Below are 27236 nucleotides of genomic sequence, written 5' to 3'. Positions count from 1 at the left end.
TCTGCAAAGATCCTATTTTCCAAATGTGGTCACATTGCTAGGTATGATGGGTTAGGATTTGGATCTATCCTTTGGGAGAATACTATTCAGTCCACTATAGATGATAAAAAGGTTTGTAGGATCAGCAATAAGAAGCTGCTGGACAATCCCTAAGAAATACACATGGAGACTGTTGCTAAGTACTCTTGTGGTAAGAAGAGACAAAAGGCCTTAAACTATATAAGAAATGTAAGCATTGTTTTAAAATTAAATTGGCAAGCATACCAATTTTAACCACTCATCTTTATTGATAAAATAGTTTCCTATGCATTATATACTCTCAGACACAAATTTAAGGTTCTTAAAAAAAAAGGGGGGAATGGAAAACTCATTAAAAACGAAGTGTCTTTCAAACACCCAAGACCTTAAAATTATATTCAAGCAAGAACACCAAGAACAAATTAACTCATCTGTTTACAAAAATATTTATCAAGTAATGTTTTATAATTACAGCTGCCTAATGAATTGCCTCAGACAAAATCTCAACTGTGTAGTTTATTTTCTTTAATTTTTACTTGGGATTAAAACTATTTGAATGAATGTGCCACTGAATTAAGGACTACTTTCCAAAAAAATAGAAAAGTTTAAAAATAAAAGACTATAAAGTATCCCTTAAGGCCTCTAAATGACAAAAGAAATTTAATGTTTTGGGCCATTAGCCCTTTTCTAATCAATAAGCCCCATCCACCCTCTCTCCCCAAACTTAATATAGAAAAATTCTAAAGTGAAAAGTAGTTTTGAGTTTTACAACATATTATACAAAATTATCACATGACATTTCTTTAACAAATTATATGCTCAAAAGTAGAATTTTCTATTTGTGGTAATTTTAGCATGTAATACAAATGAGTATATTATATGTAATATTTGATACTCATCCTTTTATTCCATGATCACTACAAAATAAAGAAAAATTTAGGTTTCAATTGGTGTTAAAGTTTTTATATCCAGTGGCTTTAAAAAAAATGCAGGTACTCTTTTGACATTTAATAAAACCAAAACTTGTAAATCCATAGATTTTCAACCCCCTTTAGAAATGAAAAGTTTTATTTAAAAAAAAAAAAAAAAAAACATGAAGGGTATGAGGACCAGATGGAGCTTAAAAATAAATATTTTTTAAAAAATTTGAGTCTACTTTTTCTGTCTTAAGTAATCACTTAAAAAAAAGGGTTGTATAAACCAGTAGAATTTTGAATTTACTTTGAAATTACCACACCTATTTTACTAAATCAAACATTTCAGCTCTGTTAAGTAAATGAAATATATAATATCCTTAAATACCAACCAGAAAAGAGAAAGATCTTATTTTCATTATTTACTAAAAACCAAAACTTATTCTTTCAGAGTAGTTTAACCTACTAAATATGTCTATTATAAGATCTTCTTTCTTAGAAAGTAATATTCCTTCTTTTTCATTCCTGAAATATTTCATATTCTTCAGCAAGTTATGGACAATTGTAAGCTAAGTATCATAAAGTAAGTTAGCTATAATTAAATTGCCTCTTTTATTTGTGGAATATGTAAAACATTACTACAGCCTTTAACCTGAATTTTCTTTGACAAAAAAATTTAAATTAATGGGAAAGGAGACAGGCAATCACTAAAGCAGAAGTCTTATGGTACATAAGCTATTTGTTAACTCTGACACCAAACAGGAAGGATTAAATTGAGTATGAGGATCTTCCATTCACAAAACCATGGCAAAATATTATAAATTAGAATAATTCTATGAATTCCCAAATGTTTACTGGGAATAGTCAAGTTTATCTAAGTATATCATCCAGAAAGTCAACACCACTGCTGCAAGCTCTTGATATGTTTAGCCATCACTGTGAAAACCCTTCATTTGTTCACCAATTAACAAAGGCTCAGTTTCTATTTTCAATTATGTTTTTGAATAAAGTTTATAACTAATAACTATACATTTTTTGTTGCTATTGCTTAGCCAGTGCACTGTACAAACTATAGAGAAAAAAAAGGGGTTGATTGAAATTGAGTTTTCTCTTCATTTGTTCATTTATAGGCCAGTTTTAGTGACAGTTTGGAGTCATATACGAAGTTCCCAGACTTGGAAGCCCTTCAGCTCTTCCTCAGACTCAGGTCACTGTTGGTTACTAATGCTGACAAAGATGTGCTTTCTGATGCATCATCCTTCCTAAGGTTCAAAAACGATTCTCGAGTTATTTGAAGGATCTCTCTCAAGCCTTTGTTTTCTTGCTAGGAGGCGGCAAGCAAAAAAGAAAAAAAAAAAAAAAAGATACAATCACCACCTACTGAGGGTAAACATGTATTAAGAAAAGCCAAATGTGAAAGTATAACAACAACAAGAAAAGCAAATTTTGTAACTGGTATAAATGTAGTTACATATAGTTGGCCAGTTGAATACAAACACTTTTTTTAAAGAAAGTGTGAATTGTTTATACTCTACCACCACTACAAAGCCATATATATGTGTGTGTGTGTATATATATATACACACACACACAGATGTGAGAAGCAAACTCAAATTGCTTGTAATCATACTAAAGATGGAAGGAAACATCTGGATCTATATATAAATTCATAAATGTAACGAATAAATACCCTGTGACTACACCCTCTAAGTATATTAGTACTTTTATTATTTTCCACAATAGTATGGAATGTAGGACAAGCTATCTGGTTTGTTTCCCTTACTGGAATTTGAGAGCAGTGGGGCTGACTGATATTTCTCAAAAAGGAAATTAAATAACCACATCTGGCATTGTAAAAAACTGCCTTTTTTTTTCCTCTAGAATTCCTGTTAAGAATTTGCAGATAGTTAAAAATAATCTTTTATCATCTATTGTTATAGTTACTTTTGTACCACAGTGGCAAAGCTGAGCAGGCACAAACTGTTAAGTTTGAAAAGTATAAAATATTTATTTTCTGGCTCATTATTGAAAAGTCTGCCCATTCCTGTTACACAAATGAGAGAATACTATATATTTTTAAGAGTAAGAAGCCAATTTTATCTCTCTAACCAATTTCCTGATCATGATTTCAAAGTCTATTCTAATTATTTTAATTATTCAACAATGACTTGTACATAAAATAAAGGACAGACCGAGACAAAGGCTTTTATAGTCCTCAGAAAATAAGTATACAGAAAATATCTGTGGATTAAAGAATTCTTTCCCTGTACTATCTCTGATAGAATGAACAAATTTGTAAGAATTACTAAACTGAAGTACCTTCATTTAGTAAGAAAAGGAATATAGGATCAAAAACTAACTTTCTTGGGCTGGAGTTGTAACTCAGCGGTAGAGCGCTTGCCTAGTTATGTGTGTGAGGTACTAGGTTCGATTCTCAGCATTGCATATAAATAAATAAATGGTCCATCAAAACTAAAAAAACTATTAGTATAAGTTCCTAATGATCCTAGAGTCTCGCATTACTATATAGTCGCATATATCCATATATCTATATATCCAGGTTGAATATTACCAAGTATCCCAGGAAAGCATATATATATTTTAAAATGGGATATGTTTTCTGGTATGTCTTTTTATGGACAGTTTTCACTTACACTTGCAATTTAAAACTTACTTCAAGTTGAAATATTCGTTCCTGCTCTTTACAACCCTGTTGCTCATCAATTTCAATGGCTTTCCTCATGACTGCTGCCATTTCAGTTATCTGGTCAACATGTGCTTGTAACTCCTGGAAAAAAAGGGATGAGTTGGAAATCAGTGAACTATTAAATTATTTTTAGTTTTGGATCCTTTTAATTTGCACTCTCATTTAACATGAATGTAATATTCTTATATTGCCATTTAATACAAATGTAGTTAGATCACAACAAAAATGGTTAACAGTGAGTGTGGTTTTGAAATCAGATTTCTATTAGGACTAGAATTAAGGATAAACACCAAGATATAACTAAACCCAATATCAAGAAATTTACTCATTTCACATTCCTCTAACCACAGGAATCAGCAACTTTTTCATACCTACATATACAATTAATCAAATAATGGTGAAGAAAACATTGTTGACACAATTTATCTTTCTTTCTTCCAGTTTTCATGATTCACAAATCTTTTCATTATCATCCATGCCTATAATCTAGAATACTTTCTAAATCAATCCTCTTTGAAAGCAAGAACTGTATCCTGTTTACATCTGCCTATTTAGTGTTTAGTATATAATACTGAGTAATTAATAACTTGTGCTTCTAAATATTAAAATATTAAATGGCCTTTGTCAACTGTTGAAAATATAATTTCAGCATAACACAGACATCCACATTTCTTAGGTGCATAAATTCTGCCATTCTTATTATTTTTTTGTAAATCTGTGATGTGCCAGGCATTGTACCAGGCACCAGGGATATCAAGCCTGTTAAGACTATTCCCTGACCTTCAGGAGCATACAGCCTAGTGAAAGAAACAAATAACCATTTAAAAATCAACAGAAATGTGAAAAAACTCATTTTATCACAAACAGTTTCCACAGATCATTATTCATTGGTAGTGGAGGTTACTATATATTAAGGTCAAGCTTAAAAAATAACTTTCCAAATAAATATCAAGTCTCAGTTGTATATACTGTTTGTAAAAAGGATTTGGATAAGATCTCAAAAAAAACCCACAAAATGAGTAATTGGAAGAAATGATGAAAAAAAACCTCTTTGGCAAACCACATAAAAATACATTTTATATATGTGTACATATTTGTATGTATAAAATATATGTATTTGCAGTGCTGACTGAACCCAGGGCCTTAATGGTAAACAAGTGCTCTACCACTGAGCTACACCCCCACCTCATTTAATAATCTTAACTAACAAAAATGCAACTCCCCTTTTTTTCTTTCTTTGTGCTGGGGACTGAACCCCAGGGCCTTGCACATGCTAAGCACATGTTCTAGCATTGATCTATACCCCCTCCAGCAGCTCCTCCTGTTATTTTAATGATGACATCTATATAATGTGAGTACTTAGGAAGACACAATAAAAGACTAATTTGCACTGTCCAGTACAGTGCTATTAAAATTAAATACATATAGTCATTAAAATTACATCCCTGAGTTGCACTGGTGACACTTCCAAGTGCTCAACAGCCTCATGTGGCAAATGTACACATGTATTTAGTGTACATTCTGATGTGCTTCTACATTAGTATAGATAAAGAACATTTCCATCATTTTAGAAAGTTCTGGATAGCCCTGGATTACATTATGGTAGCAAAAGGATATCAAGACAAATACTTGCCATACTTGGCACAGTTAAATCATTAAAATTCCTTCCACTTATAAAGGGAACATGTTTAAAAGTAAACATAAGTAACTGCAGCAGCAAAATGAGTAATGAACAAATGTTTTGAATAGCAATAGCATTCTCGATTTATAATTTTATCAATCCTACGGCACTAACCTAGGTTTAAAAAATAACACATAGGAAGCAATTAATTCTTTTTAAACTGAAAGAAAATAGACAGTACTTTTTTTTTTTTTTTTTTTTTTTTTTTTGGGACAAAGTCTGTTCTAACAAGATCACCACAAGATAAAATCCAATACTTTAAATACAGTAGTATTTTTACAGGCCTAATTAATGGTTAACTTATTAACTTTAAAATCTTTAGAGAGGAATCAGTTTTCAATAGGGGTAAAAGGCAAGAACTGATTCATAACTGCCTTGAAGACAAGAAGTGTTAGCAACATAATTATTAAACTGTTTTGAAATGACTCTCTTTTTTTTGCAGGGGAGGCACTGAGGATTAAACCCAGGGCGCAATACCATGGAGGTATATCCCCAGTCCTTTTTATTTTCTGAGACAGGATCTCATTAAGTTACTGAGGATCTTGCTAAATTGCTGAAGCTGGCCTTGAACTTGTGATCCTCCTGCCTCAATCTCTTGAGTTGCTGGGATTACAGGAGTGTACCTAATGCTTTTCATTTTTAACTTTGTTTAGGCTTATTTCTACTTTACTAAGTAGATAAAGACCTACCATAACCAAGTTAAAAAAAAAAAAAGAGAAGACACAATGGTGAGAACATTGCTAAATTATAACATCTAAACAAAAGGCATTTTTGTTTTATTTGTGAACTGTAAAGGACTACAAACTATCAAAAATCTAAATTAAAACATTTTTGATGGACCAAGATTGTAAGAAATCAGGTTAAAATTAATGCCAAGAAAATGTCCTTGATGTTAACTGTTTTGCAGCAACAAAAATTGGAGCAACAAAGCTAATAAGAGCAAATAAATGAACAACTGAGTTAAATATCCTTTAAATTTTATATTCAATAACACACTGTGTATGATACAATACACAGAAAATTAATGACAACTTTCTATACTAAACAGCATGACTATCAAAAGCACAGCATTTTCTTTTTAGCTGACTTCATTTGCTAATCTATTCTTGGAGGGAAATTCAAAATAAAAGAAATTTTAAATGGACCCCCCTTCCATCCACACCCCAAAGTTGACTGTTTTATTTAGTGTACATTCTGATTTGCTTCCAAGTGCCTCCTCTCCAGTCCATGTTGAGGTGCTTCAAGGATGTGTCGAGATGCATCAAGGAAGAATCCTTCGGAGTTGTTACGATGTACCATGTCAATCTGTAGTACAGAGTCATTATAATGTTAATACGGATATTATCCGTACTTTAAAAACTGAATGAGTGTTAGTTCATGCGTGTTAGCCAACTGTTCAAAATGTTTGCTTTTTTAAAATTTCCAAAAAGGTATGTTAAAAATAATATAAGTATTTGGATGATAATAAATTCTCAAACTTTCTACTGATTTTTTTTTTTTTTTTTAAGTGTGTACTCATAAACTTCTGGAGTATTTCAAAAGGGTATCTTACTCAAATGCTGCTGTGTATAACTCTATGTTACCCCTAAGTGTGTTATAAAATTGTTTTTGTGTTTATGTGTTATCAGGGCACTAGTACCCAAATATGTCCTAAAATCCCACTGTTTTGTGCTTTTATGATGTTTCTGTTTATCCACTTCTGCTTATGGAAACCCTCCTCACCTTCATAATTAATTCAAGGTTTGATTTGGATGAATTTTCTCTTTCTTGGACATCTTTCCAGATTCTTCTCATGAGACCTAATATAGCTCTTTAGTATTCTGGTAACAATTCATATTTCTATCAGATCCTGCCCTATATTAATTATGTTTGTATCTCCCATTACAAACTCATACAGTAATTTAACTTATTCATTCATTCACCATGTTATTAATAGTTTACAACTAACCCAGTGCAAGTGTTAATGAATGTTTGTTTAACTGAGTCAAGGTATCTCCTTTTTGGGAAAAATCAAAATCACAAACATTAATATGTATTAGTTAGAATTAATAACGAGTAAATTTATAGTCATTTTATGGAAGGCAAGGATCAGAACTTAGACAAATTCAATCCACATAATGAAAATGGATGGTTTAGAGCTATCTTAGGAAATATTTAACTTTACTAATTAGTAAAACAGCTTTGATGAATGAAATCTAATGTGTTTTATATTTGGTGCTGGGGATTAAACCCAGGGTTTCATGCATGCTAAGCACATGCAATACCACTGAGCTAAATCTCTATCCCCTAATGTGTTTTAGAAAACATTTGCTCTGTCATAGTTGCTACCAGATCGGACCAACAAGCTGCAATATCCAATTCTAAGCTTTTTTTTGACATTTTATTTCAAGTTATAAAACATAAGGGCCTTTTAGAATACTTCAAGATTACATTTATCTTACCAATAATTTTAACTCAATTTCTCTTTGTACCTTAAAAAAAAAATTAGTTATACATTTAAACGATTTGTAATGGTCTCATTACAATGGATTTTTTTTTTTTTTTTTTTTTTTTTTTTGGTGAATGCTAGGGATCTAACTCAGGGCCTTGCAATGCTGAGCAAGTGCTCTACAAAGCCATATCCCCAGCCCAAAAATATTTTATATTCAACAGATTGTCACCCAAATATTCAAGAATTTCCATTTGGCTAGGAGATGAATATTAGATAATATCAAACCCAATTTTGTTTATGTATTTACTAGCTGACACAAGAGGAACCTATTAAGTTTTCTCAGTTATTTACTAGATATTTAATTCTAGAGGAATTAATATTAATTTAAAAACGAAAGCACCAGAATGGAAGAAATATTTTAAAGAATCTAAAATGTGTTTTAATAATTGAGAAAGATTAAAAATATGACTTGTAACAATCACTATTTCTTGATAACTAATAATAATTACCTCACCATTATGCAATATAGATAATGGCTGAGTTATCACAACCTAGTTTCATATTTTTATTTCACGCCAGCAGCTAAAATTAAGTTTAAAATACAATATAAATGGGGAAGATCATTCATTTATCTTCATAACAGTTGCCAGTAAATACAGTAACATACCAAAGGAAATAGACACTGGAATGACAAGATGAACAGCAGAAAAACACTAGTTTCTAACCACTTCAGTTTTGCCTCTAAAAATGATGTCAACTTGCCAGGCGCGATAGTGTAAACCTGTAATCTCAGCAGTTCGGGAGGCTGAGGCAGGTGAGACCACGAGTTCAAAGCCAGCCTCAGCTAAAAAGCGAGGTGCTAAGCAACTCAGTGAGACCCTGTCTCTAAATAAAATACAAAATATGGCTGGGGATGTGGCTCAGTGGTTGAGTGCCCCTGAGTTCAATCCCTGTTACTCCACTACCCTCCACCTAAAAGAAATGTTAACTGGTATACAATACTGGGGGAGGGGATCAAAATTTTAGATTGGTACTCTTATCTTCTCCCCAGTCCCACAATTTTCCATTATAATGAGGATCATCCATAGAGTGAATGAATTAGCCTCATTCAGAAAATGATCTTCAGAAAAACAAATTTACATTTAGCTGCTTTCAAAATATTTTAAAAAGTTTTCAAGCATTTCAATTTTTTTTCTCACAAAATATGTCATTATGCAAGTTTACTGAAAGAAATATTTCTTAAAAGTAGGTAACTTACAAAGGTAATTTTGAATTGAACAGACTTACCTTTATTTCCAAAATTATGTGTGTAATATACACATACACACATACTTATTTAAAAGTTACTAGGGAGCAGTAGGAGTTAGAAAAAAAATTAAACAGAAAATGGCACATTACAAACAAGAATTGAGAAAAGGAAAAGCAGAAAATGTCAGTTAAAAAGATGAGGTAGTCAATGGCATTACTAGATATCTTTTTTTTTAACACAACCCTGTTTTCCATTTCAATTTACATTTATGGAATAGATTACCTTGGAATGCTGCTCCTTTAACTTCATTATTATACCTGGATCATCTTTTTTGCTAGCCATGAGCAATCTAAACATTTGTTCTCGATACTTGCTCATTATAAGTTCCAAGGCAGACTGATGTTCTTCCAGGGATGTACGCAATTCTATCAAGAATAACAGTATATTTTATTGAAACTTGGTAAACAAAATATTCTTAACAATATTATATTTATCAAAGCATCAATTGATAAATAGGGTATTTTAAAAAGAAAACATGATACCGAAAAGTCTACCCATATAAAAATAAAAGACACCAAATGAAGTCCCCATCCTTAGAATTTTTTTTTTTCCCCCCAGTACTGGGAGTTGAAACCAGGAGCACTTTACTACTGAGCTATATCCACAGTCTTTTTATTTCTAACTTTGAAACAGGGTCTTGCTAAGTTGCCAGCACTGGCCTCAAACTTGCAATCTTCCTTCCTCAGCCTCCCAAGTCTCTGGAATTACAGGCGTGCACTACTGTACCTGGCTTTAAAATTCAGTTCAGTTTTATCAGAAAACATTTACTAAACAGCAAATAAATAATCAGACAATGCACTTACTATATTAAAAATACCCAAAGACCACAGAATTTAAAACACAGTGGAGAAAACAAATATGTGGTCAGTGCAGAGCTACTCAAACACATTTAAGAGAAGTCTCTGGGGAAAAATTTGTGAAAGTTTTCTAGAAGCATGACACTGGGATGACCTTGATTTTCTTGGGTTGAAAAATTAAGGCAGATTAAGGTAGGGAGGCATGAAAGTGGAGATTTGTTGAGGAACTAGTCTGAGATGGCAAGAGCAAAGTGCTCATAGAGAAGAGCTATGGGAAGAAGACAGAAAAGGCCAGGAATTTTTGAAGTTCCTAATGTAAGGAAATAAAGATATAATGAAAGTTCTCAAGCAAAAAGCGGCATGACTAGATTTTATTTTTGAAAAATCAATCTGATGCTTGTGTTAAAGACTGATGGAAGTGGAAAGACTAGAATCAAGGAGACCAGTTAGGACAGTACAGGCAAAAGATTAAGAGGACAGCATCTTAACTGGGGGCTAAAGCAGTGGGACTGCAGAGAATGAAACTGAGTCATTTCATAGGTAATAAAAATGGTGCAAACTGAGTGTTGAGAAGTAAGAATCTAAGATGATATCAAGCAAAGATGTTCTCTGAGTGTGGGGGTGCACACCTATAAAACCAGTGACTTGGGAGGCTGAGGCAGGAGGATCCCAAGCTTGAGGCCAGCCTCAGCAACTTAGCAAGACCCTGTCTCAAAATAAAAAATAAAAAGAACTGGGGATATGGTTCACTGGTTAAATGCCCCCATTCAATCCCCAGTACAAAACAAAAAAAAAAAGGTGTTCACCTACAGTGATAATGTGTTTTACCTTTGTTCTCTTGTTGCAATTCTCTGATTTGTCTGTTTTCTTGCTGGATTCCCATAACTAACGTGGACCGTGGCCGATGTCTTGCAACTTCGTTAAGTTCTTGAATTTCTTCCTGATACTAATGAAAAGATGAAAAAAGAATATGTGTGGAGAAAATATTTGGAAACATCTGATATGTGAGTAAGTATAAATAAACAGATCCTCAGAAAGTTAAACATACAGGTGTTACATAACTCATTCATTGCACTCATAGGTATATAACCAAGGGAATTGGAACCCTATGTCCACACCAAACCTTGTTTTCAAATACTCATAGCAGCATTATGTGTAACAGTTGAAAAATTCAAATGTCCATCAACTGACAAATGGATAAACCACAACATGTTGCATCCTCACAATGCAATATTATTGGGCAATAAACAGGAATGAAGTACTGATTCATGCTGTGATGGAACAACTGTAAAAACACTGTGTTAAGAGCCAATCACGGCCGGGTGTAGTGGCACATGCCTGTAATCCCAGTGGCTCAGGACTGAGGCAGGAGGATTGCAAGTTCAAAGCCAGTCTCAGCAACTCTCTGAGGCCCTAAGCAACTTAGCAAGACCCTATCTCTAAACAAAATATTTTTTAAAAGGGCTGGGGATATGGGCTCAGGGGTTAAGTGCCCCTGGCTTCAATCCCCAGTATGGGGCGGGGTGGCAAGCAGCAGCCAATCATAAAAAGTCACATATTGTATCATTTTATCCAGAATAGGCAAATCATGGAGGTGGAAAGATTAGTGTTTACTAGAGGTCAGGAGAAGGCGAAGCTAGGGAAATACTGCTAATGGGTCTACAGTTTTAGGGTGACAAAAATGATCTGGCATTAGTGGTTATGGTCACACAACCTGTGAATACACTAAAATCCAATGAACTGTTATCATTTAAAAGGGCGAATTTTATGGTATATAAATTATCTTAATCAAGAACATGTGCAGAAGAAATGCAAAGGAATTTGTATTAAAAAAATAAGTGAGACCCTAACTTCAAAACTGCACTTACTTTCAAGACATTCTGAGACACTTAGTAAAGGATTCATTATAACATTCCTGGTTCTTAACTTCAAATGTCAAACTCGTTTTTTTAAAAACAAGTTAATACTAGGCATATGTTCACTGGAATGCCAGAGTTAAACTGGACATCATTGAGGAAGGTAATCTGTTTAGAGCAACATGGCTGCAAAACAGAATAAGTAAACTTGCTCTACTATTTTCATAGCTTTGTTAAGAACATTACCCCAGGGTTGTTTCCTTTACATAATGAATGAGTTTCAAAAAAACTGGCTGTGAATATACATCTTCCCCTCTAATTTCCATCATAATACCTGAGATTATATGATTTTCTTAATAGTTGAAAATTTTTATCAGAGGAGGGATTAAAATGGTAGCTAGACTCCCTAGTTCACTGGAAGATACTGTTATACATGGTAAAAATATCAAGCTATGAAACCTTTAATTTCTTTTTAATTGACAGCATTAAAAGAAAAACAAGATAGTAAGTACTAATGCATTACCTGCACAGGCTGTAAACCAGATATTGCTTTGTATCACTTTAGAAAATGTTTGGTTGTTAAATAGCATCATCTAAGTACTTTCATAAAGAAAACTACATAAACATTTCTGTCTTATGTAAGACAGAGCAAAAAATACATCAACATCAGTAAAGGATATTATCTGGTCTTTGTCAAATTTATCTACACCTAACAAATTCATCTGCTGTCCAAACTCAAATGTGTATGTCAGAAAAGTGATCAAATCTACAGGTTTTATTTTAATTTTTGGTATCAGGAATTGAACCCAGGGGTGCTTTAAAAATGAGTCACATCCCAAACCCTTTTAATTTTTTGTTTTGAGATAGGGTGTCACTAAGTTGCTTAGTGCCTTGCTAAATTGCTGAGGCTAGCTTTGAACTTATGATACTCCTGCCTCAGCCTTCCAAGTTCCTGGGATTACAGGTGTTCACCATGATGCTTGGTAAATCTCTTTACCAAGATTTAGATTTAGAAAACACATGAATATGACAAACATCCTCATCTAAAGCAGATTAACCATACAACTAAAGCTACTTTAAAATTTAGAGAATCAAAAACAGCAGCTTCTGTTAAATGCAATCAATCAGAAAGAAAAATCGAACCTGCTTCATTGCTTCTACTCGCTTGTTGAGAGCTGTGGTTTGCTCAATCAGAGATTCTGCTGCATCGTCATGATCTCTCAATCTTTCAACAAGGGCTTTAGCATCAGCAAGTGCCTTCTCAATTGTGCAACTCATTTCTAAAAGAATACCTATAATTAAAATTAAAATCAAGACTCAAAGTCAGCATATCACCTTGCTTTAGTTTCACATGAACAAAAATAAACTTCTAAAGCTTAAGTTTGTTCATTGGGAGAAAAAAATATCTGTTAAATGGAATCAATCAGAAAGAAATGATGATTGCATATTAGAAATGATATAAGCTTGAAGAAGAATTAGAGTGTAAGAATTCTGCTTAGCCTCTACTTAGGTGATCTGAGACACTGCTCAAAACCACATACTACTTACTAGACAAAGTTGCCTCTAAATGTCATGCTATTTAAAGTCTCAATCTCCTCTTGGGTATGCTTCTCAAATAAAATTGCATTAAGATCCAAACTCTTGTATTTTCCTTAGTAGAGGGCCAAAAGAAAAAAAAGTTTTGATGTGAACCACACTGGCTCTTATGGGAAACTTAGTATATACAAGAGAAACTTATGGAAATTTCAAGATTGCTTAATAGAGGTTCCCAGCACTCACCTCCCCTTCAACAAAGAACCAAAGTAACAGGTGCATAGTTGAATTCACAAGTGAGTGACCATGGAATAACAGTAAGGAGTAAGAGAGATACTGTAACCTTATAAATTCTTATAGACCTGGGACAAGAGTACAGTAAGAGAAACAAAAGAGCCCGGCACTTGCCACCTGGGCTCCACAGTTGAGGGAAGTCTTCCATTTGCAGGGTAAGTGTTTAAAAAAAAAAAAAAAAAAAAAAAGAATCCCAGCAAAATAATCAGTGTGGATTATTGGCAACCCTAGCTCTTTTGGAAAGATTCACTATGCCCGCTGGCTTGCATCTAACCTAGACAAGTAACCTGAAATCTGCACAATAGACTTGCTTTGGAAAAGGATTTAACATCATCTCCCAGAGAATGAGTAGGATGCTGTTCAGGAGCCATCTTGAGAAGGGACCTACTGTCTGATTTGTGGCTGTTTAGAGATCAGAAACCCCAGTATATTCCCATTTCTGGGACTTCTTAAGACATTCCACTGCACTGGCTCAGCAGGTTAGTGATTCAAACCTGTAGTGTTCTGCACTGTAGGGGACAGGGTTTGTGACATAGAGGAGAAGGCGATGCCCTCAAGAACCAGGAGATTGGGGAGCATGCCCTTAGAAACCAGGGGCATGATTGGTAAGTAGCACGGGGGTTCACTCTAGTGCTTGAAATGAAGGCATTTGCCCATGTAATTTCTGCCACCCCTCACCCGAACAGGCTCCTGTCAGTTAACAGGGCAAGGAAAGAACTCCATGTTCCCACTGATGCCTTGCCTCCAGAGGCTGCTGGGACAGCTTTGAGCAATGCTGGAGCTCTAGCTGCTAGGGAACTGCAGCCTAACATGGGGAAAAGCCTTGCCTGTTGCCTGGGGCATCTGGCTCTTTTTCATGCACTTCCACTAAGAGGAATTTTGCTTGGCTGCAGATGTGAGCCACTCCTGTTGATTCCCTGGAGGGCATTACATCTAAAGGAGTCCTAGAAGAATACCCCCCCCCACACACACACACCAAATGCCCTGACCCTTGGTGTGCACAGTCAAGAGATGCCCCAAGAGGAATTCTGCCTTGACTCTATCCTGCTCCATCCCAGACAGGAGTGGGGGTGTAAGGTCCTACTGCTGTCCTGTCACCAGGTGCCTGCAGTTAGATGGGATCTGAGGTCCCGCACTTGGGTGGACATGCCTACAGTAGCAGAAAGGAACACCATAACTATGCAGTTCCACTGCTGGCTGCCCATCCCTACACCTTGCCTGTCATGCACTGCTGACTAGACTGCATGTGAGTGCCACATAAGAGGTGCTGTGATGCTTGCCCTGGTCTCTCCCTGTGAGGCACTTAGGCCTGTACCATTCTCTAATCAGGTCACTCGCCATTATTGGTATAGCTAGTGCTAGAGACCCTTACAAGTAACAGAGCTAACATCAACAGTGCTGAGGAAATTCAACACCTGGTAGAGGCCAGAGACTTGTTCTAAAGGAATTCTTCAGATAGAAGCAAAATGATATCAGAAAGAAAAACGTTCAGGGATGAAGGAAGAGGAACAGAAATTATATATAACAGTGAATATTCTCTTTAGTTCTTTAAAATGTTTGACGTTTACAAATAAGAATTACTTTAGTCTGATGAAATTTTTAGAATATGTAGAGGTAATATAGAATACAACTATAACTACATAACAACATAAGGAAGGAGGAGTAACAAAGGGGCTCATATTGTGAATAAGGTTTCTAGCATTTTACTTGAAGCTGCAAAGTATCAAATATAAGTAAGATTGTAAAAAATTTATGTATATTTTAATTCTTAAGAGACATGCCTGAAAGAATTATACAGAAAGTCAAAACCACAATAGTTGAATTAAAATGAAATAAAGTGTTCAATAACCCAAAAGAACAAAATAGGGAAAGAACAAAAAAACAATATGGTAGACATAAAGTCAAACATTAATAATTACACAAAATATAAATGTTCTAAACACACTGATTAAGACAGATTATTGTAATGAATTTAAAAAGAAAACCATATGCTATCTATACAAAACTCACTTAAAATATAATATAGGATAAAAGTAAAAGGATAGAAAAAGGATACAACATACAAATACTAATCAAAAGAAAGCCAGATAATATGAAGCACATGAAAATATGCTCAACATAATTAGCCATCAGAAAAATGTAATTCAAAACTTCAATGAGGGGGTAAAAAGGGTGGAGTTGCCAGTGTCAGTTGGTCCAGGTGTCCTGGCCTGAGGCATCTTCCTGTTCCCACCCCATCCCGGAGCCTCAAACGGAGGATCATTCATCAAGAATTTTATGTCGAAGTCCTAAAAATTTGTTAACCAAGATGATGAGTGCTGACATGGATGTTGATGCTGAAAATCAGGTGGACTGGTGGAAAAAAACATGACTTATTTAATCAAGTGTTGGAACTCCAACACACACTTGAAGATCTCTCTGCAAGAGTAGATGAGGTTAAAGAAGAAAATCTGAAGCTAAAGTCAGAAAACCAAGTTCTTGGACAACATATAGAAAACCTCATGTCTGCTTCTAGTGCTTTTCAAACAACTGACACAAAAAAGCAAAAGAAAGTAAGGGACTGGTTTCCCTTCTGTTTTATGGAATTGCTGCTGACCGTTTTTTGTTTGTTTCTTTTTTTCTCCTTTTAAAACTTGGATAGATTCCAAAAGTTACAGTACCTTTGTGGCTTCATTGAATATTTATGAAGACAATGGCAGATCTAGGCAAAATTAACTGCACAAGACATTTGTGTATTATGTATATTTGTGTATAGTTTGTGTATTATGTTAGACTATGAAAAGGTGCAAAAGTATTGTACATACTTTATAATTAGAACTGCATATATTTATGAGACTTGAAGATATTTTATTTGCTTTGATATATAAGTTTAGCACTGTCTTTTATTATATAGGCTTAGTAAAATATATAACCACCATGTTGTGAAAAAGTGACCAAAATCATGTACTGAATGCACAGTTTTATGTACCCTGTCCACCATCTTGTGCCTCTTCTCCATTTGCCTCTTCCTTCCCAATGCCCTTCCCCTAAGGAAAAAAGAAAGTCTCACATTTGTAAAAGTGATTTTAATAGTTAATCACTTATGAAAGTAACCTGACTCTAATTGTTGAAATTTAACCAAAATAAGATTGTTTCTTAGCTAGGGTTTGTCCTTTGTGATATTTAATAATGAGATAGGACTGTGGGTTTCTCTTTAAGCAACTGAAGATGAGCTGAGACTATAAAAATGGTCTCACACTGGGAAGATTTGTTAAAAACTTCCTTTTGCACAAAATAACCTACTTGGTACCTGAAAAGATAGGAATTCTGCTCATGTGTGTGTTCAAGATAGAAAATTTCAAGGAAAAATAGAAATGAAATGAAGCAGGAAAGAACTTGGGAAGTACTAGTAACCAATTCCAAATGCTTTCACTCCAGATTTGTGTTCTGTCTGGCAGAACAGATTTTTGGGGGACAACAGATATGAAAATGGATTAAGTTTGAATAATTTTATGTAAGCCACATTTTGGGAAGACCAGTTACCATTTGGTCTCAAGGACATTTACCCAGTAGATCAACTTATTAGTATCAGAATCATGAACACAAAGTAGAATTTACATGTATAATAATTGGTAATTTTAATAATATTAGCTCACTTATGCTCCTAGTATTTTATGTAAATTCAACAGTTTAGTTTGCAGAGGTTTAGTCATTCTTTAACAATTTTTAAAAATTTAGTTTGTAGATTCCATTTGGTAAGGGAATCAGTATTGGAAATAATATTAAGATGTTATAATAGGAAAAGAGAACCATTTTTATAGCTTATGGTTATTAGATTTGGGCTACTTATAATCATGAAATAATATGTATTAGTGTAAGATTTGATATGTTACTTTAGCTGTATGAATATATAATAACTGAAAACATTTTGCATCCCTTTTGTGACCTAATTTACAAATGTTGCAGTTCTGCTTTGCTGTTTAATAAAAAGCTACTTCAGAAAAAAAAACAAAAAAAAACTTCAACTAGTAGGGTGCAGTGGCACACACTTGTAATGCCACTAACTTGGGAGGCTGAAGAAGGAGGATAACAAGTTTGAGGCCAAAATAAAAAATAAAAGGGCTAGGGAGGTAGCTCACTGGTAAACTGCCCACGAGTTCAATCCCCAGTACCAAAAATACAAAAAAAAAAAAAAAAAAGAAAGAAAAAGAAACTAAAAAGCCTACAATGATCTATTAAGGGTGGCTATCACAAAAAAGACATTAAAAAAGATAATAAGTGTTGGCTAGGATATGGAGAATCTGAAATTTGCACAAACTGCTGATGGGAATGTAAAATGGTATAGCCACTTTGAAAAACAGTCTGATAGTTCTTCAAAATGTCAAATACATGATCCAACAACTTCATTTCTAGATATAAACTAGAAAATGAAAAGAAATTCATGCAAAATATTATGCATGAAAGTTCATAACAACATTATTCAACTGATTAATGAATAAATAAAAAGATGTTCTGAAACAAGGAACATGAATGATAGTTATTATGCTAAGTGACAGGAACCAGTCACAGTAACTATACATTATATGATTTAATGTCTAGTAGAGGCAAATCCATAGAAACTGAAAGTAATTTAGTGAATGCCTAGAGCTGGGGTATAGCAGGGGGTTGGGTATGGTTGGGAAGAGGTAAGGAGAATGGGAAGTAACTGTTAATGGCATATGGCATCTTTTTGGAGTGATAAAATGTTCTGAAATCGATTTTGTTGATGGTTATATAACTGTGAATATACTAAATAAAACCCATTCAGTTGTACACTTTAATAGGAAAATGGTATATATCTCGATAAATGTGTTCCTTTTTTCTTAAAGAGTTGGTGTAAACACACTTTAGGGAAAAGAAAATGATCAGGAACAGAGAAGCATTACATAATGATAAAAGGCCCTAAATGTAACACACACCTAACAAAATACACAAAGCAAAACCTGAAAGTATTGAAAGGATAGACATACTCACAGTAGTGAAAACATCAATGCTTTTTTCTCAGTAATTGACAGATGTTGTATGGAGAAAATCAGGAAGGATAGAGAGGAAATGAACACCATCATCTAAATGGATTAAACTGATTTTATCAAATACTACCACCAACAATGGCAGAATACAGTGGTTCTCTTTTACCTATGGTTTTACTTTCTACGGTTTTAGTTACCCATGATCAATTGTCCAAAAATACTAACTGGAAAATTCCAGAAACAATTCATAAATTTAAATTGTAAGCCATTCTGAATAGTGTGATGAAATCTTTGATTTATTCCTGATCAATACATGAATCATCCATGCTGGCTACCCTCCACACCTGTTAGTCATTGACTAGTCACCTAATTTATCAAATTTACTGTTACAGTAGTAGTGCCAGTGTTCAAGTAACCTTTATTTTACCTAATCATGGCCTCCCAATGTGCAAGAGTAGTGATGCTGGCAATTTGGACATACCAAAGAAACTATATAAAGTGCTTCTTTGAAATGAAAAATTCTCATAAGAACAGAAAAAAACCCCACAAAACTATATGCCAAGGTTGCTAAGATCTATGATAAAAATAATCTTCTATTTGAAACTGTGAAGGGAAAAAATTTGTGCTAGTTTTGTTGTCACACTCCAAACTACAAAAGCTACAGTCACAGCATGTGATTATGTGATTAGTAATTAGTTAAGATGAAAAAGAGAGCTGGGGCTGTAGATCAATGATAAGAGTGCATACACTGCCTCTGCAAAGTCCTGGGTTCCAGTCCCCAGCACCAAAAAGAAGAAAGTGTTGAAAACTGTTTTTCAACCTCCAGCATGAGAGAAGGGTGAGGGGACTTATGTTTGTAGATGGAAGAAACGAATAGAAAAACACATCCTGATTGGCAGCAACATTTTGTGTCTGATTGCCCATATGAAGACTTCTGTAGGGATCCTCTGAAATAAGTCACACCAAGCCATTTATTGCAAGTAAAGGATGATTACACAGATTCAGGAATAAGTTTGGACTGAAATTACTACAGAGGTTTTGTCTGTTGATGAGGAAGCTGCTGCTACATTTCCAGCAGAGTTGAAGAGGCTAAATAAGGAGAAAGGATACCAACAAATGTGAGTTTTCAACTGCAGTGAGACTAAGCTCTTCTGAAAGAAGATGCCAGTAGAATCTGCAGTCATAAAAGTGCTAAAGAAGCAGGACATCAGACATAGGGCAGATAACTCTAGTACTATGTGGCAATACTACAGGGTTTGTGTACAGAGTGAAGAACCCACACATACCCAAAGCCAAAAACTATATTTTAAGACCACATTCACATAACTTTTATTATAGTACATTTAGATAAGAAATATTTTGATCTAAATAAATTTGAAAATATAAGATATCAAAAATTTTGGCATATATGTAATATAGTACTTTGAAGGAAATTTACAGCATTAAATGCTTATATTAGAAAATTAGAAAGACTGCAAATCAATTATGTAAGCCTTAACTTTTAGAAAATAGGAAAAGAACAAAATAAAACCAAAGTAAATAGAAGGAAGTAATAAAGACCATTAAGATAAAATCATGAAATTGAAAACAGGAAAGCAACAGAGAAAACCAATGAAATCAAAAGCCAGTTCCTTTTTTTTTTTTAATAACTTTTACTTATTTATTTATGTATTTATTTATGTGGTGCTGAAGATCAAACCCAGTGCCTCACATGTGCTAGGCAAGCACTCTACCACTGAGCCACAACCCCGGCCTGAAAAGCCAGTTCTTTATAAGAAGTTGGCGCATCTCAACTAAGGGGGAAAAAAAAGAGAACTAACTGATCACTGTCGCGCCTGTAATCCTAGCAGCTGAGGCAGGAGGATCACAAATTCAGAAAATCTCAGCAACTGTGAGGCACTAAGCAACTCAGTGAGACCCTGTCTCTAAATAGAATACAAAATAGGGCTGGGGACATGGCTCAGTGTTGAGTGCCCCTAAGTCCTGAGTTCAATCCCTGGTACTCCCCCCACCCAAAAAAGAACAAAAGAAGGTTTATCACTGTAGACCCTAATTCATTCAAAGCAAAAGTGAATACTATTGTAATCCCACACAACTAAAATGGATAATTTAAACAAAATGGATTAATTAAAAACCCACAAACTACATAAAGTCACAAAGAAAAAGATAAACATTAATAGTTTTATAACTATTAATTACAGTTATTGGAGTTTCATAACTATTAAAGTCTACAGCTATTCTATAATAATCCTTTAACTGTAAAGACACTAAGTTCGTAGTTAAAAATATCCTACAAAATTGGGCCATGTGTGGTTAAGCGCCCTTTTCAATCCCTGACGCAAAAGAAAATTTGAAAATCCTGCAAATAATCTCCAAAACCAGATGGTTTCAGTGACAAATTGTAACATACATTTGAAGAAATAAAATCAATATTACATAATCTCTTGAAAAAACAGAAGTAAATTCTTTCAAACTCATAAAATGATAATCAATATTATTCTGAAACACAGACGGTACAATGGCAGTAAAAGAAACATGAAAAAAACGTAGACCAACATCCCTTATGAATATACATGCAAAAATCCTCAAGAAAATATTAGCAAATCAAATGTGTTAGTCAGCTTTTTCACTGCTATAACTGAAAAGACCTGACTAGAACAATTTTAGAGGAAGAAAAGTTTATTGGGGGGGGCTCAGGGTTTCAGATGTCTCAGTCCATTCCTTGGGGCTGGAGGTGAGGTAGGACATCATGGTTGAAGAGGGTGGAGGAAAGCAGTTCAAAACTCGATGAGCAGGAAGCAGAGCCTCCACTTGCCAGATAAAAACATGTACCCCAAAGGCACACCCCCAATAAGCACCTCCTTCAGTCACACCTATCTGTCTTCAACTGTCACTCTGTTAATCCCATCAAGGGATTAATTCACTGATTGGGCCAAAGTTTTCATAACCCAATCATTTCTCCTTTGAACCTTCTTGCATTGTTTCACACATGAGCTTTTGGGGGACAACCTCACATCCAAACCACAACATTAAATTTGGCCATATATTAAAACTATTATACACCATGACCAAGTGAGGTTTATCCCAGAATTCAAGGCTATCTCCCTATCACTGTAGTCCACCAAAGAGGAAAATACTTGATCATACCAATTGGTACATAAGAAAAAATTTCAACATCCTTTCATAATAAAAACTTTCTGCAAACTAGGTCTAGGAGGGAATTTTCTCAAACAGAGAAAGGGCACTTCTAAAAAAAAAAACCCTACAGCAAATCATACTAACTGGACAAAGACTGAGTATATTCCCACTAAAATTAGAACAAGGCAAAGTTGTTCTAATCACCAATACAGGTGCAAAAAAAGGCTAGAAAAATGGTGTTGCGGGGGGGGCACCTAGATTGCAAAAGAAATGAAACTGCCCTCATTCACAGCCAATACTGTCCGTATCAGAAATTTAAAAAAAAAAGCTAGGCCCAGCAGTATACCCTGTAATTCTGAGGATTTGGGAGGCTAGGCCAGCCTCAGAAACTTGGGGACCCTGTCTAAAAATTTAAAAATGAACTGGGGATGTAATTCAGTAGTAGAGTACCCTGGGATCAATCCATAGCAGCAGGATTGGGGTGGTTGGGGGACTCAAGACCCACTTGTAATTAGTAATTAACAAATGGAAATCAAAATAAAAAATTCAAAGCAAAACACATTTATAATAGCCTTAAAAAAATCTTGGGCCAAAAAAATAATTCTTGGGTAAAAAGGAAACAAAATACATGTTAAGATCTACATGCTAACTACAAAAAGTTAATGAAACTGAAGAGGACCTAAATAAATGGAGAAAAACGCTATGTTCAAAAATTGAAAGACTCAATATAACAGAGATATCTAGTTTCCACGAATGACCTACTGATTTAATGTAATTTCCAATCAAAACCCCAGCAGGATTTTTTTTTTCCCAGAAGTGGACAAACCAGTTACAAAATTTCTTTCAAAACCTAAAGACAGACTAGACAAAACAATTTTGAATCCGAAGTTGTAGAAGTCACGCTACTAAAATTTAAGACCTATTTTACCAATCAAGACAGCTGTGGTATTGATACAGACAGAACAGAGGTTCAGAAATAGGCCCACAGAAACATGGCCAATTGATTTCTGAAAAGATGCAAAGGCCAAATCAAAGGAGAAAGGTTAGTTTTTTTCAACAAATGGTTGAAGAACTGGACATCCACATGCCAGACAACTAGTTTCAACACAATTTTTAAACTTTATACAAAAATTAACTCAAAATGGAACACAGTTCTAAATGTTAAGCATGATAACACTTCTGTAAGAAACAAGGAGAAAAATCTTGGTAACCTAGGATTAAACAAAGATTTTTCTTTTTCTTTTTTTCTTTTATTTTAAGATGTTTACCAAAAGCATGACTACTACAGAAAAATTTGATAAACTGAGCTTCATTAAAATTACAAACTAATGAAAGACACTGTTAAGACAGACTGAAAACACACACTGTATCTAGACTGTGAGAAAATACTTTCAGATTATATATCTAATGAAAGTCTTGTACGTAGAATAAAAATCTCTCAAAATTAATACTAAGAATCCAATTTTTAAAATGAGCAAAATACTTTAATACTAACTAAAAAGTCATATGAATAGTGCATAAACATATAAAAAGATGTTGAACAACATTAGCCATTAAAGAAATTCAATTAAAACCATGATGTGGTCTTTTACAACCCTATTAAAATGGCTATTTGTTTATCATCAATACCAAACCACCTCAGTTTTTAAAAAAATGTATGTAGATAGACACAACATCTTTATCTATTTTTCTGTGTTTGTTGAGAATCAAACCTAGTGCCTCACATGTTCAAGGCAAGCCACCACTGAGCTACAGCCCCAGCCCATGCCTGTTTTAATAGTTGTAAAACCTTTGCTAAGTCATTGTTTTCTTCTTCAGAATTACTGCTGGTGCTTGTTTTTTGTTGTTGGTTGTTTTAAACCTATTTTAGCTTTCTCTCCAACCTAATTCAACCCAGACTTCTGGAATACCCTAGAAGAAAAAACAAAATGCTGCTAATAATTTTAATTCATTCAAACTGGTGGTAGCTTTCTGAATCTGAGTACCATCACCTTATATTGGGCAACAGGATAAGTGTTATTTCCTTTTTACCAATAAGAAAATAGACTACGGTTTATAAATATAAGGAGCCCAATTAGTACCAGAAGTAGAACTTCTGATCCCCAGAGTTTTATTCTTGAGCCAGGTTAGTCTCAGGGTCCTATTTGCTTTCACCTATATAGAAACCAGCCTGACCTCCCTAGGTAGAAAAACAAAGCAAACCCCTGACCCTAATGTACAAATGGAACTTTCAAGATATTTTAAAAGTTTTATTTCAAGCCAATCATAAGAAATAAATAAGAATGCATAGGAAGAACAATTAATAAAAAATAACAAAATTAAAAATTTTTTCCATCTAATACAAACCTAAAAACCATTTTAATTAGGCCTTACAATTAAGCAACAAATGTTTAATGATAGACTTTTAAAAATTATAATTAACATCTACTTTAAAAACCATTCTCTAGGCTGTGTGCATAATGAAACACTATCAAAATGAACTATACTTAAAATTTGTTTATAATTCTAAAAACGTCTATTCAGGGAAAGGAATTATAAATACCAGGTAGCCCAAAGGATAATTTTATTAGCATTTCAGAAAAACAATGACACAGTTTCTAAGAATGTGCACGTTCATATCCTGCATGTGAAATCACAAAAAAGTATAAAATATTTTATAATATTAATTTATTTTGCTGTTCTTCCTGAAAGATTATTCCCACCCCACCCCCTTTTTTTCTTGGCTAATAAGTTGAGTGGGAGAAGTACTTTTTCAAACTAACAAGTTTCAAATTTTTAAAAATAGTCTTCAGTTTTTAAAAAAGACATATTTTCAACTTACCTATTTTCATAATACCTATCTTAACTAGTCACAAAATATTTACATTATTTTCTATAGTAGGTCTAAATTACAGGAAAATATTTTTTAAAAAACAAGCTTGTGTGTGTGTGTGTGTGTGTGTGAGTGTGTGTGTGTATTTTCTGCATTAGCCACATTCTCACCCACTCTGCCACCAGACATGTGCATTCAAGACTCCTGGCAGATGGTTCAAGAACATTCTGCTACTGGTAAAAAAGAAACTGCCACCCACCCAAGACAGCAATTGCCAGCTCTTTACTTTTAGACTTCTTTTTGGTTAAGAAAAATTTAAAGAAATTCAAGTTACTCTTCTATTTCCTTTATCCAGAAATCCACTTTCCGATAGCTATACCTACCCAAAAATACTGTGACTACTGATATACCACAGATGTCTTTAGATGTCAGTTTAATTTTTTTTTTTTTTTTTTTTACTATTCAGGTAGATAACTCTAATGCTAATTAGTATATAACATTAATTGACACAATATTGAAAAATAAAAAGTCATAGTTATGCCTTTCAGAAAAAGTTCATAATCTTAAGAGATCAAGAAATTCTGCATGTAAATTACACATAAAAATAAGCATCTTATACAGACATATCACTATTCGAATCAGAAAATTTTCATTGGTACAATGAACATAACTAGAGTTTTATCAAGAAAATGAACGTTTAAAGTTGGACAGAACACAATTTGAAAGGATGACACTGGAAAATTTTTAGAAAAATCATACACATTTGCCCCTGACAGAGTGGTGCGTGTCTACACTCCCAAAGAAGTCGGATTGCAAGTTCAAGGCCAGCCTCAGCATCTTAGCGAGACCTTATCACAAAATAAAAAACAAAAAAGGCTGGGGATGTGGCTCAATTTTCAACATCCTCCCCAAAATCACACACACACACACACACACACTCCCTTAGAATTATGGTTAAATAAAATTTCATATACACATATGCAATCAGACAATTCCACAAGGAACTAACCTAATCTAAAACCATTATTTCTAACCTCTAAGCCAAGAAGGCAGTGGAACAGTTGCATGAATGCACATACACCAAGCACTGCAAATAGTCTAAGACACTTCTCTCAAATATAATCCCACTACTTTTCAAATATAAACAAATACTAGTATAATAAAACACAAACTCATTTCAAAGCATAGGGTTTTTTCCTTTTCCATTATATATCATTCCAATCAACCAATAACTAAATTACAATTACATATGTATTAGGAGTATGGGATTTTTTTTTTAAAACAGGTCAGGGGCTTTTAAGCAAATATACAAGGTTCCTTTTGACTCTTAAAATTCCATGGTTTTAAAGAACTAAGAACTCCTGTGGTGAAGTCTTTAGAACTATTATAAATATGTATACATATGTACACATAAATAATGTGCCAAGCACTGGACTAGATTGTTTCAAAGATGAATAAGACATGATTTCAGACTCAATTTCAAGTTGGCATAAGAGACAGATAAATGAACAAATAATACATGCTAATAAATACTGCAAAACTATCTGAAGTGCTTTGTCACCCGGGAAGATCCACGAATCTGAGTTTTGATAAATGGCAAACTGGGAAAGAGTAAACATTCTAGACAGATGCTACAGCACCTACAAAGACACAGAGTTGTGAAAATGCATGGCATTTTTGGGGAAACAGCCAGTAGTCTGGTATGGGTGGATATTAAAGTATTTGAAGAAGAAGTAGGATGAGACTCTAAAGGTAAAACCTGGTTGAGATTGACTGTAAAAGATCCTGAATGACACACTTAACAATTAGGACTTGATTCTGTCAGCAATATTGTTACTTTAAAAGTTTAAGGAGAGATATAAACAAATGTATATCAGAATGATAATTGTATGGAAGGATGATAGTGGGAAAACTAGGGGTAAGGCAGCTGCCATAATTCTGGTGAAAGAAGAAACAATACAGGGTAGTTTAAGTGGAAATGCACAACCAAAGATGATTCTTTGAATTCTACTTTGGATATCAGGACGTATATTGGTGTCAGTATCTGGGAAGGAATAAGGATGAACCACACACACACACAAAAGAGTAATACCTCTTGGCGGTTTCAAGAAAGAGGGAATGGTCATCTGCGACAAATGCTGCAAAGTGGTAAACTCAGGAGGGAAAGGGGTCCCTTCCCCCATCCCCCAAGGTGAGCTCCCAGGTGGATAAGGAAGGAAGAAAACAAATTCGGGAAGGTGTGTCCACAAGGTTAGGGCCGAGAGTTTCCAATAAACTTTCCGTACCTCAGTTCCGGAAAGAGGAGCCCAGAGATGAGCATGGGGCGGGGAGCTCAGAGCTGAGCATCGGGCGGGGAAGTCCGGCTCCTAGGAGCTGAGACTGCAAAGCGGCCGGGGCCGGGCAGCCGGTGGTTCTCAAGAGGCAAAGCACCGGGCCGGTCCAAGCAAAGAAACTGCCGACTCGCTTACGCCCGCTCCCGTCCCCGGATTTATACCACTTACTCCGCTAAATATCCCTCGCAGCCGTCAGCTGTGGAGACTAAGACCTCTGTCAACAGGGACTTATGCACCCAAGAGAAAAGACTCCGCGCCCTTGTTCGGCCTCTTCAGCAAGCAGACGCAGAACCCAGCAGAGACAACAGGGACAACTGGCAAGTCAGCGGGGTTCAGCCCCATCACTGACCCGGGATAAACCTCCGCCGACCGTCTCCCGCAAGTACTCCCCGCCTATCCTAGTCTCGCGAGATTTCCTTCCTTGC

At 34.6% G+C, this 27236-nt stretch overlaps 1 protein-coding gene and 1 pseudogene across 2 annotated transcripts; one reads left to right on the top strand and one right to left on the bottom strand.

The window, feature by feature from the left end:
• Positions 1-263: 263 nt before the first annotated feature.
• Fgfr1op2 (FGFR1 oncogene partner 2) lies at positions 264-27221 on the bottom strand. 2 transcript variants are annotated; one of them, XM_047549914.1, is made up of 7 exons: positions 26980-27221; positions 12857-13005; positions 10686-10803; positions 9283-9425; positions 6512-6625; positions 3607-3720; positions 264-2256 (listed from the first exon to the last, which is right to left on the bottom strand). In XM_047549914.1, the coding sequence occupies exons 2-7, from the start codon at positions 12989-12991 to the stop codon at positions 2119-2121; spliced, it is 762 nt and encodes a 253-aa protein (XP_047405870.1). In that variant the 5' UTR covers positions 12992-13005; positions 26980-27221; the 3' UTR covers positions 264-2118. The 2 variants fall into 2 exon arrangements, with proteins under 2 accessions (XP_047405870.1, XP_047405871.1); XM_047549915.1 differs by lacking the exon at positions 6512-6625 and having other exon boundaries at positions 26980-27218.
• On the top strand, positions 10669-18322 carry LOC124983037 (short coiled-coil protein B-like; annotated as a pseudogene).
• Positions 27222-27236: the final 15 nt, after the last annotated feature.

The sequence above is a fragment of the Sciurus carolinensis genome, chromosome 4 (assembly GCF_902686445.1).
Source record: "Sciurus carolinensis chromosome 4, mSciCar1.2, whole genome shotgun sequence".
Lineage (NCBI taxonomy): Eukaryota > Metazoa > Chordata > Mammalia > Rodentia > Sciuridae > Sciurus > Sciurus carolinensis.
Note: the sequence above shows the minus strand (reverse complement) of the source record. Positions and strands in the feature narration are given on the sequence as shown.